At 46.8% G+C, this 17,841-nt stretch overlaps 1 protein-coding gene across 1 annotated transcript in view; it reads left to right on the top strand.

The window, feature by feature from the left end:
• Window positions 1-1,474: 1,474 nt before the first annotated feature.
• The window catches only part of LOC144098614 (uncharacterized), a 47,794-nt gene continuing 31,427 nt past the window's right edge, over window positions 1,475-17,841 (top strand). Inside the window, exons 1-13 of the mRNA XM_077631397.1 lie at window positions 1,475-1,583; window positions 3,230-3,245; window positions 4,724-4,839; window positions 5,834-5,893; window positions 7,743-7,802; window positions 9,977-10,012; window positions 10,357-10,410; window positions 12,819-12,860; window positions 12,950-13,051; window positions 13,734-13,874; window positions 14,708-15,363; window positions 16,251-16,367; window positions 17,047-17,176. Coding sequence (XP_077487523.1) covers window positions 1,523-1,583; window positions 3,230-3,245; window positions 4,724-4,839; window positions 5,834-5,893; window positions 7,743-7,802; window positions 9,977-10,012; window positions 10,357-10,410; window positions 12,819-12,860; window positions 12,950-13,051; window positions 13,734-13,874; window positions 14,708-15,363; window positions 16,251-16,367; window positions 17,047-17,176 — 1,591 coding nt within the window. The 5' untranslated portion in view covers window positions 1,475-1,522. The remainder of the gene's footprint in view (window positions 1,584-3,229; window positions 3,246-4,723; window positions 4,840-5,833; window positions 5,894-7,742; window positions 7,803-9,976; window positions 10,013-10,356; window positions 10,411-12,818; window positions 12,861-12,949; window positions 13,052-13,733; window positions 13,875-14,707; window positions 15,364-16,250; window positions 16,368-17,046; window positions 17,177-17,841) is intronic.

The raw sequence follows: 17,841 nt of genomic DNA, 5'->3' as shown, positions 1-17,841 counted from the left end.
CCATATTTTCAAAGTTCCAAACAAAAATCAAAAAGAAACTTTCAAAATAACCACAGAGGAATATGCTACTCGCACGAGGTACATAGTAGAACTTTCCAGCATTAAACAAAGCATGCCACGTACATCCGGGGACAAAAGTCTCTGGACCGTATGCTCCGTAAACGAAGTCGATAGTTGTATTATTAGCTGCCGGATGGAGACCGCGTTTTGCCCTTTCTTCCTAGCTTTCTTGATTTTCCCTCTTGCTCGTAACGAATGAGCTGAGCTCAGCAAATTTCACAGCTTTGCTTTTGACATCACTTTTTAAAGCAGAAACGAGAGTTAGACTCCAAAAGAATTCTGGCCTGACCACCCACTCTTTGGTTTCGAAAACCGGGCTGCTCTGGCTGTGATGAAGGATAAGCATGTAGCTCAGTGATAGGAAAGAAGGTTTCAGTCATATAGATTGCTAGAAAAACAATTTTCTTTCCTGATTTCAGGCTACCCTGTGTCCTTAATCTTCGGACCAGTTGAATGTATAAAGCTGTAATTATGGGATGGTAAGCTCCGTAACAGATCATTTTAGTCACATGGAACCATCTTTGTCATTAGTCTTCAAGAAAGACGGAAAAAAAATTAGGGGACACCTAATTACATTGCATGTTGAAAATGCGATAGCATTAAAGCGTGAAGTCCACTAGGCCTGCTTCTCCTCATCCGTCATTCCTGCTCGTCTGATGCGCTGAGCCTGCGCCTCCGCCGATACTCCAACTTCAGCGACGTACTTCAGTGGTCACTCTTTGCGCTTGCGGGGATTTCTTACTACGGTAGACACATGCGGCGCTGATTCTGCTTCTATTCCAACCTGATACGCGGAGCTGTCTCGGCACGTCTTTACACAACTAAGCGCAGCTGCCAATTACCGCCGAGACCGCCACCGCACTAGGCCATGTCACGTGACCAACCCACCTGCCAACTCAACCATGTTACGTGTTCTTATGACGTCGCACATCCGGCTGACCAATCAGCTCTCGGCCATATCAAATGGAATCATGACGTCACACATCTTGTCCAACAATCAACGAATTTTATGTCACGACGCCAAATACCGCCCGGTTTTTCTCCGATGAGGCTTTCAATGCTTATATATCTAGTATATATAACTACTGTATAGAGTGGGTGACAGCAAGTTAGGTGGGCGGATGAGCTTAAGAAGTTTGCTGGGATAGCGTGGCCGCAGCTGGCACAGGACAGGGTTAATTGGAGAGACATGGGAGAGACCTTTGTTCAGGAGTGTGCATAGCCGGGCCGATGATGATGATCACTTATATAGCCACTGCTTGATGGTATAAAACAAAAATGTACATTAAAAATTTTGAATTAGCCTTGGAAAAACGATGCCCCGTCGCTGAACGTAAAATACGCTTCTGTCCTCCTTCCTCCACCTCCGGCCTCGCCATTCCTTCTTCCTCATCGCAGGCGGGCCTCGAGCGGTGCCCGATGAAGTAAAAGTTTTCGGCGCCCGCTTCGTACCCGCATCGCCATGGCCGGGCCTTTCGCAAGCGGAGCCATGACCAAACCCGTGGCCGCCTTCTCCGGCAAGGGCAAGTGTCGCGCTGCTCCGTAGTGCTGCCGCGCTCCATTTCTCTAGCGAGGCCCGCCGGGAGGCGCCCTCGGGTCTCGTGCACGTTCGCGAGCCCCCGCTGGCGGCGGCGGCAGCCGGTGGTTCCACGCTCCTCGGAGAGGCCAGGAGGGAGCCCGCAACATGCATCGCCTGCTCGCCGACATTCGGAGCAGCAGCTCGTCGTCCATCATGGGCAGCTCGCACCATCCGCTTTTCGGAACGAGTCAGTAATTGGGTCTCGAGCTGGTGGGGGATGTGACGCTGAGCGCAGCCGCGACTGTACTGGGCAGGCGCTTGTCTCGCCTGTCTTGCTCCTGTGTTGTCTGTTTTGCGCATCGTCTTTTGTCAAAACTATGCACCAACTAGCCCCCCAGAGTGTATTACTAGGGTACTCTACTGGTAGATGAAACTAATCCGCTTGGCAATTACTGTCCTCGTTAGCGAGCGCCTTTAGTAATTGGCGTCTTTCTTAGCTTCGCTTTCACAATGGCAGAGTTCCCACTCGAGCTAAACAGCGTGCAGCTTTCACCCATTCGTCCACAGAGAGCGCAAATATTTCCTTTCTTAACACGCTGGTCACAGTTAGCAGGGCTCATCTGGGTTCATCTCTGTCGTCTATGCAAGGTATATGTGCAAGCAGAAAGATGTTCTGAGCTTCGTGTACTCTCTTACCTCTTTACGAAGTCAACTCCCCACGCTGTCTACGCATATGTGACGAAAGCGATATTGCATGCGTTGTCGGAGGATGTTAGAGCGGTTCAATGATATGCGCAGTGTCGCAAGCTGGCGGGCCCTAAATTATCTTAATTAACGTGTAAGCTTTACCTTAGAGGAACTATCGCTTCTGCCGCTTGCTGACTTTGCTTTTATACGCAGTGTCTTGATGAATTGCAAATGAGCCTGTTTATCAGCGAAAAAAATCTTCCTTTATACACAGTTGTGATAATTCCTGAAAATGAGCTATAATAATACTTGCCTTCACATAGCTCTAATGATCATAAGTGATGCATATATCGGTGCACCTGTAGTTTCGCAGCGTTTGATCATGACGCTTTTATTCAGGAATGAGCCATCATTTGCAAGTCGTAAGCAGAAAGCTTTCTTTGCGCCAGTGAGAGTCTGCCGAGAGAATACGGCTCGATAAAAAAGGGGGTTCGGGGAAGAACAACGTCTGCTATTTATTTTTTTAACTCACACGTCACTAAAACAACTAAATAGACAAAGATACAGATGGCTGCTTACACAAGCACTGAAACCTCGAATGTACAAGACGGCGGGTTATATAAGCTTCGAAAGAGGGATACTCATTTAGGATAGGAAATCCTCAGTCATGTAACGTTTTCTTGTGAAAGTTCCCTGCATTTGGCTTGATCGACTCATTTACCCTTTTGCGTCTTTCATTGCCACTTCAACCGATACATTGCGACTGTCAGCCGGCATCGTCTCGCCGTTGTCCTCTGTAGCAGCGCAGTCACGTGTTTGTGTCGCTTCGCTGTTCGATTTCGCTAGTTGCATGAACTTAATTTATAGTGCGCGTGGGAGCATTTTCTTGTCTCTGCTCACGTTCTGGCACTTGAACCGTCCTGATAAGCGTTCTTGTTGAAAAGAGTTTTTTTTTTATTCCAGGGCTCCGCCGAAGACCGTAAGTGTTTGTAACAACTTTTCAAGGCCCATAAACGCTCACGCGGGCCTCTCTTACTGACTACACATTGCTGATTTTGTTACTACGTCACGTACCCGGCACGCGAGCTGTTAGTTCCCTCACTTACATACAATGAGCAACTTACGCGAACGCCAGGGTTGTACAACCCTGTGCACCTGAGCTACTATGTCATGCAGAAAACATCGAGTGCAGCTTGTAATGGAGCCCAAAGTTCGCACATTCACACAACTTGCCGAGGTGGCCTTTGGAATTCGGCCTCTGTTCGAAGTCGTGAGCTCGTTCCCGGTCGCGGCGAACTGCCTTTCGGTGGAGGAACACGCAAAGACGACCGCACACACGATAATGAACCCCAATGTGTCGAATACCTTGAGTCCTCCTGCACTATGGGGTGTCTTAAAGCCATCTGTGCGGCTATGGAGAAAAAAAATATTTTGGGGCAACTCGCTGGCACGAGTCGGACATGCGGACACATGCCCTTGGCACTCAGCCCGGCTGAATTTTATCAAAGGAACAAAGTCTTGCATTTCTCCTGCAGCACCGTACTGGCAAATAAAAAAAAATCACAGGACAGTTAGGAACGTATAACGCGAATGTACGAGCGCTAGCTGTGGTATGTAAGCAAAGAATATTTCACAGACATGTTTAGAGCTTACACTCTAAAAATGTATCCCATCAGCCGTGTGTGTTTTCTGTTCTCTCAAAGTGAGACAGCCAGGGATGAATCCAGGCTTGTCCAGCACTGCAGTGATACGAATTTGAATTTGAACCCCCGAGTGAACACGATAACACCAGTCAACATGAACTATACGGTAACATGAATCAGTCTTGTGTACGTGTACTCTTTCCTGTGTGGCGTTTGTTCGCTGGCTGCGGTTCTCTTGGATCACGAACCGCTTTTGCAGGCCGAGGTTTTCGAAACTGGGTTTGGCTCCTAAAGAGTGCAGAGCGATCTGTGGAGCCTCTTTCGAGCGCAAACCCCTTAGAAAGCTGGGCGCCAGGGGCATCTTGCACCCATCCTTGACTGTCGGTCGGTTTCGAACCAAAGACCACCCGCAGCCGAGGTGGACGCCCAAGCCAACAAGCCCGTCACGTCGTATTCTCTCTCTACCTCGCCCCCCGAGGCCTACCACTACCTCTCCCTCTTTCCTCTCCCACTAACCCTCTGCCTCTGCTCCCTTAGATATGGTGAGTTGATTTCTCTCTCTCAACTTTTCCCCTTGCCAACGTAGGCAGGAGGCGCTTCGGATGCCGACGACTACGCTAACGCGAAGAACGAGCTACTAAGAACTAGCGCTCTAAAAATTCATCCCACCAGCCATGCGTTCCCTGCACGTGTGCCTATAGGAGTTGAACGCTTTCACCTCCAACAAGACGTGAAGCGTGCAACCAGCGAAACGAAGACCTCGAGCTGTGCGCGGCAGTTGGACGCCAGTCGACCTTTCGGTTCCTACACGCAGGGGACCGTTCGGCAGCTTCATCACATGGGAGAGCCTGGTGGTGGTGCTCTGTGCGATCGTCCTGTCGCTCGTGTTCGGGTTCTTCATCCACCAGAGCTTCCATTCCAGGATGCCAAGTAGGACCCTCAAGCATTTCTCTGTCACCGTGGCGGTCAGGTGTCTTTACGGCACTTGGTAGCCACTGTTCTGGCGAATACTGCGCAGCTTTTCTATGAGAGGGGCGCCGATTTTACCGCGACTGCTTAGATGTTGATTTTTTTTTGTTATAACCTACTCAGCTGTTTGGCGTCGCTAGATACTGCTAACACCAACCTCTCCAGGTAGAGATATAGTTAAACAAAAAAGAGACAAATGTTCATTTTATTTCATCAGGATACCCTCAGCGGCCCTAAGTTTGATGGTATTGCAAGCTTTTATTACGTTCTTTGCAGCTGTGTTTTGCCGCCAACTTCAACGGTTTCATGAACAGTAACGTTCTGGCTTAGATTCATATCAGTTTTAACACGTCCTGTTCAGTTCTTTTTTTTTTATTACATCGATAAACCTTTTTATGGAGTCTATCTTGCACGTGCACCATTTACTCATTTAGCACCATTTAGGTGAGAAAAAAGGGGACGTAGTGCATCTCCTGTGCATGTTTTACAGGGTATTGCTGCCATTTGCCGCAAAGCTGCAATGAATACTAGGCATTATGGCATAAGAGTACATCGATCAAAGGACGGCCTAAGGTTTGTGGGGAAAAAAACTGCACGTCAGGTTCAATAACTGCTGAAACCTGCGTTCAGGCTGCCAGTTTCCAAAGTTGCCATCTTTTCAAAATAGAAATAGGTATGAGTGTTACACGCACTAGAGAACGTAAAGGTACTAAAGATTTTCTGACAGTAAGGCACTAAGGCCAAACACTCACAACACAAAGGTTGAGGGAATGAGAAACCGGTCTAAATGAGTGTCGACAGTGATACCTCCCCGCCCCCCAACCCCCTCCGCTTTCACCCCCTTCTATGTTCTACCTTCTCGGATTCACCAATAATTCTCGCAAGGCAGTGATTCGACTACCGTTATACATTTGGCTAGCGCTATGTCCTGGTGCTGTCTTCGTATTCTTTGCAGATGGAGCCATGGGCGCTTACGAATCTCACGATGCGCACGACAACGTTGAGATTCGAAATTGTAAGCAATGCGTTCGCTTTCCTGTTTACCTTTCTTTAGCCTACATCGCTAAACGCCTTTGTTCCGGCTCCGGTTACTGTTAGTAGTGATGGCGGCATGGACTCAGTAAACGCCTACGCCTCCCAGAACCAAGAGAACTTACAAAATGCGGAGGCGTTTATTTTTAGCCAGGAAACCCGGAGCAGATGAGAAATAACTGGACGACGAACGATTCTGCTTAGCATAGTAATTCAAGAAAGCTTCCTTTATAAAAAATAGACTGTTGCGTCAGTAAAGCATTAGTCTCACTAACCAAAAAATAGGTTGCCTATCTAGACGTAAATTTGCGCCACACAGGCCAGCATGCCTGAGTAACCTAGTGTTTTAGATTGTTAGTCATTCTTCCAAGTGTTGTTATGACGCTTGAAGCTAGGCGCTCTCTCTTGTTTGTTTCATTCCTGCTTCCCTATTTTTGTTTGCGTGTTTCAGTTATGAAAATGCACTGCCAGATGCGTGTGACAAAGCTTGAAACATTTGAAACTGACTTCTACGCCTAATTTCTCATCAGGAGTGGTGGTTTTCTTATTACAATGTGAAACTGTTGTTTGCTTTTCGTACGAATTACACCGTAGTCGATGCGGTCGAACTTGCTCACTGCTTCCAGGGAAGACTGGCGGCTCTTTCTTAGTGCACAAACGCACATACCTAAACGCACACAACGCAGCGCTTGCATAGGAAGCGTTTAGAGCCTTTCGAACCTAAGCTGGCGGGCGCGAGCTTTTATGCAATGAGCTTTTAGAATTACTGCGCAAAAAAAAAATGGTGTCTAACATGCAGGACACTACGCATATATGGGTCAAGCACTAGTTGATAAACCAAATTGTATGTTTAGAATAATAAAACGAGCTTTTTGCATCCACCAAAAGGAGGTGCTGTGAACAGGAAATGTTCTTGGCGTGGCAAGCCAAAAAAGGACCTATTTCAAGGAAGACCCTGTCAGAAATGGAAAGGTGGTTTCACTGCATTGTTAACTCCCCGGGACAACGCAAACGGAGAATTATGAAATGATCAATCTACCAACGCATGTTCGCTGCTGTGTGATCTAACAGCACAGAATACCTGCACATAATCAAACGCGGTTAAACGCAAAAGCCCCTTACGCAGTGACTGTCTCAACAATGAGCTGTGTGGAGGAGCCAGCTTCTCTAACTCTGCGAATAATCGGGAAAGACGAGCGCTAAGGTCGTACGACAACATAGGGAAAGTCGCATACGCTTCTCAGTCACCTCTTTTATTTTAGTCTCACCCGATGAGATGCGCAGGAAATGGTTTAATTGTGTGCAGCTGTTAAGTATTTTGCAAGGAAGCGAACTAAGAACTGTCTGCTCCTGATTTTCTGCACTGTGTTTCCCGGCCACTGTCGTTTATTATTCTGACATTTGCCATCCACAGCAATATTTGCGCATAAGGTGCAAATAAACTTATCTGAACGAAAACCGCAGTCGAATGATAAAACGCTATCTGCAAAGCAATTAAGCGATATGGTCGGACTGGCAGCCAAAGTCTGAAGAGATCTATTCAGCGCACTAGGCAGCTGCCGAAACTTTCGCTTCACACATTGCGCATCCGCGTTTCCGCGCTTATAATTTTAATCTAGGACAGTACCTTGTCGCAATTCACTGGCGGTACGTCATTTTGGTTTACTAAGAGATGGAAGAGAACAGAAGATATTCTTTCTACAATTCAGCAACAGTGCGTTTCAAACAGAAATGTTCTTCCAGTGTTGCATGTCTTGCTGCCTTACATGACGCATTTAGCCCTTTTTTGGAGTTTTTGGCGGTATAAGGTGGTTTTCGTCTCTTCAACCTAGGGCCACAGAGTGATGTGGAATCTGTGAGCCTAAAGGGAAGCATCCACAGGCGGCACATGGGTAAGTTCTCATGCTCAGAGCATTCTCGACACAAAGCTAATGCAGAGAACGGAGGTTGCAACAAAACAAGCAAACCTGTATTCTTAGAAACAAAATACATGGCTATTTTATCACTCTTTGCATCTCTGTGCAGGGAAAAAAATGTAGTGTCAGTTTATTTACTCATATGTAGAGTCACTCTGTGCATTTACTGGCCAGCAAAACTTAAATAGTTGGGATCGACTTCTTCACAAGCGCCCTCGCCGAAATACGTCGTGTTTCTTGTAGCGTGCACCGAAGCTTTAAGAAAGTCGTTAATTGTTGCACGAATGAAAATGGAAGACTACATTTGAAAAGAATAGGACTTTTTGCCGCATATTATCCCGACTAATAACTGACACGTAATACTGAGTGGTATAACGCTTGAGACATGCGGGAAGTTTCAGTCGGGGAGTTATGCAGCGCCTAAATAAATCGCAAATGATGCAGTTTCTCTAAATTTATGCTTATTTTTAATGCTCGAATTTATTCTCAAAACTCGCACTCCTGCCTCAGGCCATTTCGAGCTTCCCGCGTTGTACTGAGAAAACAATTTTATATTAAAGCTAGCTCCCGCAAAAAGGTGTCTCCTGCTCTCGGCATGCTCCTGAATTTAAGAGCCCTGCATGTCTCCAAAGGTATAGAATTCTAGGAAATACTTTTTAAAATAATAATTAAATTAACAAGAAGCGAAAGTATCTCTGCTTTCACAATATGTGCCCATCGAATGTGCAACTTCAGCTTTATTATCGCGAATTTCATTATTATTTTTTTCGGAACCTTCACACGTTTAAACAGCATCACAGGGCGCTGACCGGCGATTCCTGCATCCTAGAAATGACTTCCAAACGTTCATGACAGCAGCCGCTGTGGCTCAGTGGTTACGGTGCTCGGCTGCTGACCCGGAAGACGCGGGTTCGATCCCGGCCGCGCGGGTCGAATTTCGATGGAGGCGAAATTCTAGAGGCCCGTGTACTGTGCGGTGTCAGTGCATGTTTAAGAACCCCAGGTGGTCGAAATTTCCGGAGCCCTTCACTGCGGCGTCTCTCGTAGCCTGAGTCGCTTTGGGATGTTAAACCGTCATAAACCAAACCATAAACCAAATCGTTCATGACAACTTCAGAACGTTAAAAGGTTTATTACTGCGATACCATAAGAAGCACCATTTAAAAAAAAAAAGCGGTGCCTGACCGTCAAGTAATCCCCATGGGCTGTGGAGGGAAGTGGCGTCACCAAACCAGAAGTGACAGCACTTCCGGTAAAGGCATCAACTGCTTTCTAATGCTATCACGTTGCCAACGCATAATGTAATTAGGTGCCGAAGTGCATTTTTACAGCTGCTTTTCTGCAGTCAATAACATACCTCGAAGCGGTCTCGCAGCATTTTCCCTAGAGCACCCCCCCCCCCCCCCCCCACCCCTCGAATCCTGACGTATTATCAGGCACTAATGCAGCAAGGGCAATGAGTTGGTATACTGAATAGACAAACGCAGAAAAACGAGGAATAAAAATAGATGCTAAGGAAAGTTTAAAAATTACAGTGTATGATCGTGTGATGTGCTAATTGAAATGCACAGCAGTTATCCTTTTCGAGGAGGGGTTTAATTTTAAATGAAGTGAACTGAATTCATGTGTTTGACCGCTTCGTTCGTTGATTCATTCAGTTGAGTTCAGCAATGGTTCAGCTCGGATTGATAGCAGTCCTCTTTAAACAACGCTATTGTTTCTTTACAGTCGCCATTCTATCACCTTACCTCATAGCAACATTACGCCATTTGTAAAAAAATTCCTCCCGACATAAACTTACCAGTGGTGTCACACACTCTAATAGTCATGTGCGTTGTGTGCTGCAGAAAACTGCAGACATGCTCCATGCGCTAAAACGTTGCACAAAAAGCTGTGCATAGAATTTTACAAAAAAAATGCGTAAATGAGTCGTTACAGTTATGCCTCCTTTAAAATATGGCCTGCAGTTAGTTGCATTTTTAGAGTAATGTCTGCTATATCTGGCAGTGTCGATGGATCCCTACTTTCGAACAGTTCTGAATGGACTGTTATGCATACCTTTCAAGGCTGACCAGGTAGCACTGACCGTACACGAGTTTTTTTTTTCTTCCTTTAGTATTAACATGCCTTTACTATGTATCCCCTGCCAGAAGCTCCAACGGTCAAGCCTAGAAGAGCAAAGCCTCGTAAGGAATAGTTTTCTTCTACTTTTCCCATTACTCTACTTGCTTGAGTCGTTGTGTGCATGCTTGTAGGGGTGGTTATAAGGCTTAATTCTAATTATTCACTTCTATAAAGGTAGTGTATTTTGTCATTAGAAGCACCATATAATATTGTCTCCTACACTGCCATGTTTTTTTAGCGGCAGTTCTCATTTTAATAGCAGATGCTCTGAAACACAGTGAGATAATTACTTTTGTACGTCCTTGATATCTTGAACCTTCGAGTGATTAACCAGAACCAATGAGGGTAACTTGTGCCGCAGGTGTTACGGTGATTTTACATAAGTTTATGAAACCTCTTTTTCCAGGCACGCACAAGACTACGCACAAGCATGCGCTGAGATCAAATAAGGAAAAGTCGAGTGAGTTATAGTTTTTTATACTACAAATAGCAAGGTTTTCATTTATCTTAATCCTGATAACCTGCAAGAATCAAAGTACAGGACGTAACACACAACCTCAGGAAAGCAATTTGGAAACACGTTGTATATTTTGTATAGGAATGAAACTGCGAAGCGGATTGTTAGCGCGAGTGCGTTGTGATTTGTGGTAATCAAATTAATTAGTTTCATTTGATTACTCGCTACCATTCGAGTCGTTATAGACGTGGACACTGGTAGGCTATATAATGAGCGGAACTGACAACCACTGGTCTCTTAATGTGTCAGAAATGGCAATAAGAAAAGAAAAGCATCTTCAAGGGTGGCAGCGGTTCAAATAAAGAGACAAGCTTTGTAAATCTTGCTGAAATAACGTGGTCACGGCTGGCGGAGCATAATCAACAGTTAGATGTCGCTGTATAAAGACCTTTGCTCGGATGGTGATACGACAAGTGTTGCGGTTATGTGAAAAAAAATGATTACAACGTTGTAGCACGCACCCCCTTAGCCAAAAGTAACCGACCAGCAAGTTTTTGCTTCTAAACCTTATAATAGAGCCGTTACGGCACCCCTAATGACCAAAAGGGGTCAGAATGTGAGGACAAGTGTTGACCTTACTTTGCACAGATTCAGAGCTTAAGGGCTGCCGTAAGTGCTCCGCTACGCGGCTAAGAAGCAAACCACCTTGCCCGGCTACTTCTGGCAAAGGGGGTACTTCAACAAAGTCCTCAAGTAGCTTGATTTCCTGCAGAAGAAGCTATACTGCAAAACCGTTTTCCGTTTGCTTTGAACAAAGTGCGTCCTTCAGGAGCGCGTTCTCTGAAAGAAATTCACCTGCCTTCCTGTCAGTGGCTTGACTTTGTTCGTTCAAGCTGGTTTGACAAGCGGCCACAGCCTTGCAGTTCCCTTGTCCCTTCAAAATGTTGCTCCATGACGTGAAAAAGAAAGACGTTCGGAATGGACCTAAACCGACATAAATTAAGGCACTATTGGTTTTTTTTTTCGCGCTCTGTAGCTATTGAACAAGTGCTTTTAGTTGGACTGCGATGCCTATAACGCTCATGAAGTTTACGTTACATTACTATTATAAAGTACTCTTGTTTGCATTAGGCGACTCCAATGCTGTTTTTATCGAATTCTGGTAGCATAGCCCACACCACACATGGGTGGCGCCGTATCTCAGCGTCTCACCCTGGAGAAAGTCGTCTACTATCGGGGGCAAAAATAACTGATCCTCCCAGTACAGTAAGTTCCGAACCATGCCACATCAAGTGCCATGCCCTCGATAATACATGTCTGGCAGGTACTTGAAAGTATTAGAAAGCCAATGAGTACCCGATGGCGGCGAGCTTAGAACGCAATACCTCCCGTATTTTTCCCGCACATGTAACAATATGTGCTACTGAGGACCGAAGTTTCCGGGACGCGAGTTCAAGTAAAAACGTTTATTGAGCTCCACCTTGCTGCCCAGTCGTCTGATATTGTATGAAGGAGTTCAATTCCTAGATCCTTTTTCCTCTCTTCACAATATCAGGCGACTGGGCAGCGAATTGGAGATGCAATAAACGTTTTTTTCTAGAACACGCGTGCCGGAAAATTTTGTCCCCAGTAGTCCATACCTTGCAGAAAAAAAACACAAATTGGTCTCTAGTGTTTCGCGCATCTAAGGTCATTCACATTATAGAACCATTACGGGCCTAGCCTATATTCTGTGAATTTAGAAAAATTATTGGGCTTGAAACAAAACAAAACAAGAAAGCTGCTCTTTGCTCGTGAAACTCGTGCTTCCTATCCCGTATGGAGTGGTTCCTTGGTAACAGTGCTTGGTTGTGTCTTTTCTTAATCAGGGCTATGATTCTGCGTATTTGTATTCATTCTAGTTTACTTTTATTTTTCACCTTACATCATTTGATCAAGCGACGGCATGCGCTCCTGAATAGCTGGTATCTACCAGTCGTTGCACCGGACGATTAGCGTGGAATAGGAGAGAAGAATAATTACTGTGTCACACCGTCCGAACAGTTGATTTGTACTGTGGCCCCCAGACTCACAAAGATATTTTTTGTCTCCGTACGAAACTTGCTTTATCATGGGCACGTGCTGGTATGGACTCGAAATCGTCAACATGATCGTAATCATGTATGTATAGAACCGTGATTGACGCACGCGCTGTCCAACCGTGGCCTTCAACAAGAGAGCAAATAAGCTCCTAATATCGTAATACGCACAAAGGCGTACAAACCGCTTTTTGAATCTGTCCTGGCTGGTTTGCTAGTACGTAGCGTTCTCCGCCAGAAGAAATAAGCTCAGAAAGAGCTCCAAAGTTTGCATTTATTTATTTTCGTAACTCTCTCACGCTTCTCTTCTTCTCTCCCGCCTTCTGTGAACAGACGCCCCACGTGCCCACCACCGTGTTCCCGAGCAACAGAAGTGTAAGCTTTCGGACTTCACCACCAACGTTGTTCGAAGCTCAAACTAGACAGAAGATTGTTCGCTCTAAGTAATATCTTCTTCTGCGCAGCTTTCCGCGAGACATACAAGAAGAAGGCCTCTAAAAAAACCCAGCCAACTCCGACCACTACCGAAGAGTCAAACGGGCCCGTCAAAGGTCTCAAGCCAGGCGGTAAGAGGACCGCTGCCAAATGTTCAGCAGCTACACTGACATTTCCTCAAATCTACATGGTGTGGCAGGAGGTCCATCCCCACAGGGCGTGCTATCGAGCCATACATATAGTGGGGCCATTACGACATCCTCGGAGCTGAAAATCTACGGAAGCTGCAGATAAGCCTCCTCCTCTCCCTGACGACTGTGAAAGCTTCATATGTGCCTGAAGTGCCCGACTACACTGCTCAAAAGCAAACCCTGTGGCTTGGGAATTTTTGAGCAGCTATGTACCTGTCAACAAAGGACAGAAAGAAAGCGTTCTTTCTGCACTTAGTGACAGAAAATAGGACGTTCTGTTTCTAGGCTGCAAAGAGCGTTTGGGTTACTTGTGAATAATTTTTATTACTTAAAAACATTCCCTTCTTTGTTCACTAAATCTTATTGTTATGCGTCAAATGAACACTGAGAAGTGGCATGACAGAGTAGTCTACGCAGAGAAAACAAAAACAAAAGATGTGATGAATTCGACGAGCAGCATACAGCACTATAAACATTGGAGAACTACGGCTACATATGGCTACACCCTGCATCTTAGAAATCTATAACCTACACAACTATGCTCAATTTCTTGAGGTATAAAAAAAAGATAAAGCGTTGACGACAGACGTCTGAACAACGGCGCGCTTTGCCTCGTGCGCAGGAATTTCGAACCACCTGCTGTGTTTCATGTCGGAGAACGCCACGGACAAGATGCACATGCCGGCAGAGTTCTGCACCCATCTCGTCTTCAAGGACCTGATCTTCAGCAAGCAGAGCCGAAACTTCGCCCCCAGCGGAAACTGTGAGCAGTCTCGCTTCATGTTCCCTCCCTTGTGAAATTCTCGGTTCCCGACGAATTCATTGGCGCCAAAATTAAATTAACGCAGGCGGAATTCTGAAATACGAAAGCAATGAGCTTATTGCTGTAGATTCGAGGCTTACTGCATCAGAAAGATAGAAAAAAGCAAAAAGAAAAAATGCAGAAAAAGTTGCAGCATCTTGGCTCGGTTTTGCCAAAAGACCATTTAGAACGTGCCGCTGCGTATATATCTTGTTTTTATGAGCCACCAGAATCTTGTGAGATGCTACATGTGTCGCACGAACTACAAGGATTGTGACAGTCGCAGAAATCCAACAATTACTTGCGGCCTAGCTAGGCCCGCAATGAAGCATCGGCACGAATCATTAGCTGTAGCACGGGCTGGGTGGGTAATTAAGCTTTCCGACGACTGATGTCGGTCGGTTCGAGATGGCGAGCGTACACGCGCACTCTTGTGGTGTCAAGGTCAATCTAATAACTTCGATACTCAGATAAAATAGCACTATTTTAATCACTGACCGAAGCTAACGTCGTCCGCGCGTAGCATGCCTGCGCGACTGTGTGCGCTGTCTTCATTATTCTTCACATAATGCAATCCTGTACGTTCTTCAGAGAATACAGGACTAAATCTGTTCTTACTTTGGCACCTCTTTCTCACATAAGGATGAAAAATTGCTTGCTTGATTGATTGATTGATTGATTGATTGATTGATTGATTGATTGATTGATTGATTGATTGATTGATTGATTGATTGATTGATTGATTGATTGATTGATTGAACTATTCAATCTCTATTGGTGTGCGCTTCCGGCAGCCACTACGGGCTTCGAGGAGTTCATGTCCCTGCGCGAGCGCTTCGTGACCACCAAGTTCGCGGTGGCCCTGAACCCGGGCATGGTGCGTGAGCTCCTGGACTACGCGGACCGCGACGAACGCAGTCTGTCGGCCCTGAGCTCGCAGCTGGCCAAGTGGATCTCGCAGAACGAGCTCAATGGCGTCGCCATCACCGGCCAGCTTTTCATGACACCGCGCCAGCGAGGCATGACCAAGGTGCTCAAGAGCATACAGGACGACCTGGCCCAGCTGGGAGAGCCCAAGCCCGCCCTCATCTTCTCCGGGTACGCGTCGCCAGACCAGTACACGGAGAAGGTAGTGCTGAACCGCATCAGAGAGTACCTCCGAATCGCGGACATCTTCGTGGTCGAGACGCACTACCACGAGGACGAGCAGTTCTGCAGACTCGTCTACCCGTCCATATTCGTGCGGGTGGACGACACGCCCAGCAGCATCCCCGTGAAGACGGCCCTGCTCTGGATGGAGATGGTCAAGGAGGAAGAGGACAGCATGAACGGCACGCACAACATGTGCTTCTCGCTCGACATGTCCACCATGTCGTTCGACGTGGCCGCCAACAGCCGGCCCGTCGTGGGTGGCTGGTGCACGGGCCGCAAGTGGATAAACTACGGCGACGTGAGTGGCCTCTACTCGGAGCGCCTCCTCTCCTATTCGTTTCTCTCTATGAATGCCATTACGCGTTAGCATCCACCCAAGCGCAGCCATACGGCTACAAAGTAAAGCTGGGCGCCTTTCACAGAAACTTCATAGTTTAACAAAAATTAGTTTTGGTTCGTAGATCGAAGCAGTGGTCAGTCCCTCTACCAACTAAGCTAACTGGGCCGGCCAGCAGATGGCAGGCGAAGCCGAATTGGAAACGGTTACTCAAACGTTTAACAGAATTCCCCCCGGTCGAGTAGATTTGAAATAAGGAAATTTTGTATCAAGAGGAATGACCTTTGCTGTGTGTTACTGCCACGGGCCTTAAATTTTAGTACTTCCTGCGCATAGGACCTCAGAAAATGCCAACTAGTACTAACTGCAATATACAGCGCACAAATTACTGTCGCTAGATCATGTATAGAACACGTAGGCTTCTACAAAGTACTATCGGAGGCGACTTCAAGAACAAACTCGGCACAACATACTATCCAATATATTGCAACAGCATGGTATTCACGTAGAAGCTATTTTTTCCTCTCCTGTGCTAGCATCCTCCGAAATGTTTTATGTATACGCTTGCTACTTGGTGTCACGTTTTTTTTTTTATTGTCTTCTCAGCTTCGTGTATTTCGCAATGCATCCCCTCGCTTCGTGGGTTTCTTTCTGTTCTGCGCGCTGTGTGTGCGACATATTTCGTAATTTCCGTCAGCTCGCTGGCCTTAGTCACTCTTCAGCAGCCTGATCGTCACGAGTATTGTGCTCGCCGGCTCACTCCAGTCGTCGATGCTTTCCTATTGAACGATGCGCGGTTGCATCACCTCGCGTGCTCAGGCCAGCCCTCCTGTGTGCTCCCAACGCAGATGTGCGGCACTTCCGTCTGGGTGACGCCTGACGAAGACAGCGTGGCCCTGTCCACTTCCAGGCGCAAGCCGCAGACATGGGTTGCCTACGACAGTGAAGAAGCCATCAAGCAGAAGGTGTCCGCCTGTCCCCCTAGATGCTTTATGGCTGATTCTTTTTTCTGATTAGAGCTATGATAAGTCATCCCAGAGTTGTCCTTTAAAGGCCCGGCATGGCGCAGTCCCAATATCTTCGAGCACTCAGAGATGCCTGCCGCCAATCTCACGTAGACAATTGTTGCCATTCCATAGGACGCCCTCGTCTATTTCCTAATGCTGGTTTCGAACCGCAAGCAGCCTTTATGCATTCCTTGGCCATTGCCCGTTGCAAGTGTTCTGGGCAGTGATTACCGTTTGGTGGACCGTGATCTGCTCAAACGTACGTACGCTAAACTATAGGCTACTCTGTGCAAACACGTACTATCGGGGGAAAAAAGTTTCCAGGACAATCAACTTACGATCTAGGCTTCTAGAGGCAAAGTGTGCCATTATTCGCTTGATTTCACTAGCATACGTTAGAGGACCCAAGGTCAACGTTCACCTCCGCATATATGGTCAGCAATCACCAGCTGGTAACACAGCTACATGCTTTGGCTGCCACACGCGTGTCCTGGGGAGTTTTGTCCCCGATAGTACACAGGGAGCACATGCTTCGACCGGAACGTCAGTAACCCAGCTTCAGTACCGTGGAACCTAAAGGGTTTAGTTAACGGTATTTTTGCATCTCTTTTTACATTCCTACACTTTGCGCCATCAGGTGAGCCGTGCAATGGACGTATTCCACGGAGTCTGCGTAGCGGCCTTCCACGTGGACCATGACGACAGTGCAGCCGCCTGCGACGGTGTGAACCGCTTCCCGAGACTACAGGCCGTCCGTGAAGTGCAGAGTACGTGAAGAACTGCGCTTTCTTCTTGTCCACGGTCTTTAGTTAGAATTTCTATACTCATTAGACATATTTAGCATACCATGTACCGTGTTACCGTTACCGGAGTACCGGGAGCCCGCCCACTGCCAGTGAGCACGCGCTGATTGGTCCCGATGCGGCAGGCGTCCGCGCAGCTGCCGGGTGCATGCGCACTGACGTCACGCTGTCTCTCGGTACTCCAGTGAAGGAAAAGGTAACACGGTAAGCAGCATGCTAAAGGTGTCTATTAATGGGGTACCGCAATACATTTCACGATCTGAAGCCAAAGGTTAGCAAGGGGATTCGGTCGGTAAGAACCGAGCGCGAGCAGGAACTGAATGAAGAAAAGAAAAGCACCATGTAACTACATACTTTGCCAAAAGTAACCGGGCAACGGTGGTTCGTTTCTTAGCCGCGTAGCGAAGCACTTATGGCAGCCCTTAAGTTGTGAGTCTGTGCAAACTAAGGGGAGCGCTTGTCCTCACGTTATGACACCTTTCGGTTTTTATGTGAGCCGTAACTGCTCCGTTATGCGGTGGAGAAGCAAAAACCTGCTGCTCGGTTACTTTTGGCGAAGGGGGTACGTGTGAACGAATGTATGAGTGCACGCTGTACAACTTCGGACAACGTAAGACCAACAACGTTCC

The sequence above is a fragment of the Amblyomma americanum genome, chromosome 7, assembly GCF_052857255.1.
Source record: "Amblyomma americanum isolate KBUSLIRL-KWMA chromosome 7, ASM5285725v1, whole genome shotgun sequence".
Lineage (NCBI taxonomy): Eukaryota > Metazoa > Arthropoda > Arachnida > Ixodida > Ixodidae > Amblyomma > Amblyomma americanum.
This window is presented reverse-complemented; position numbering and strand designations above follow the sequence as displayed.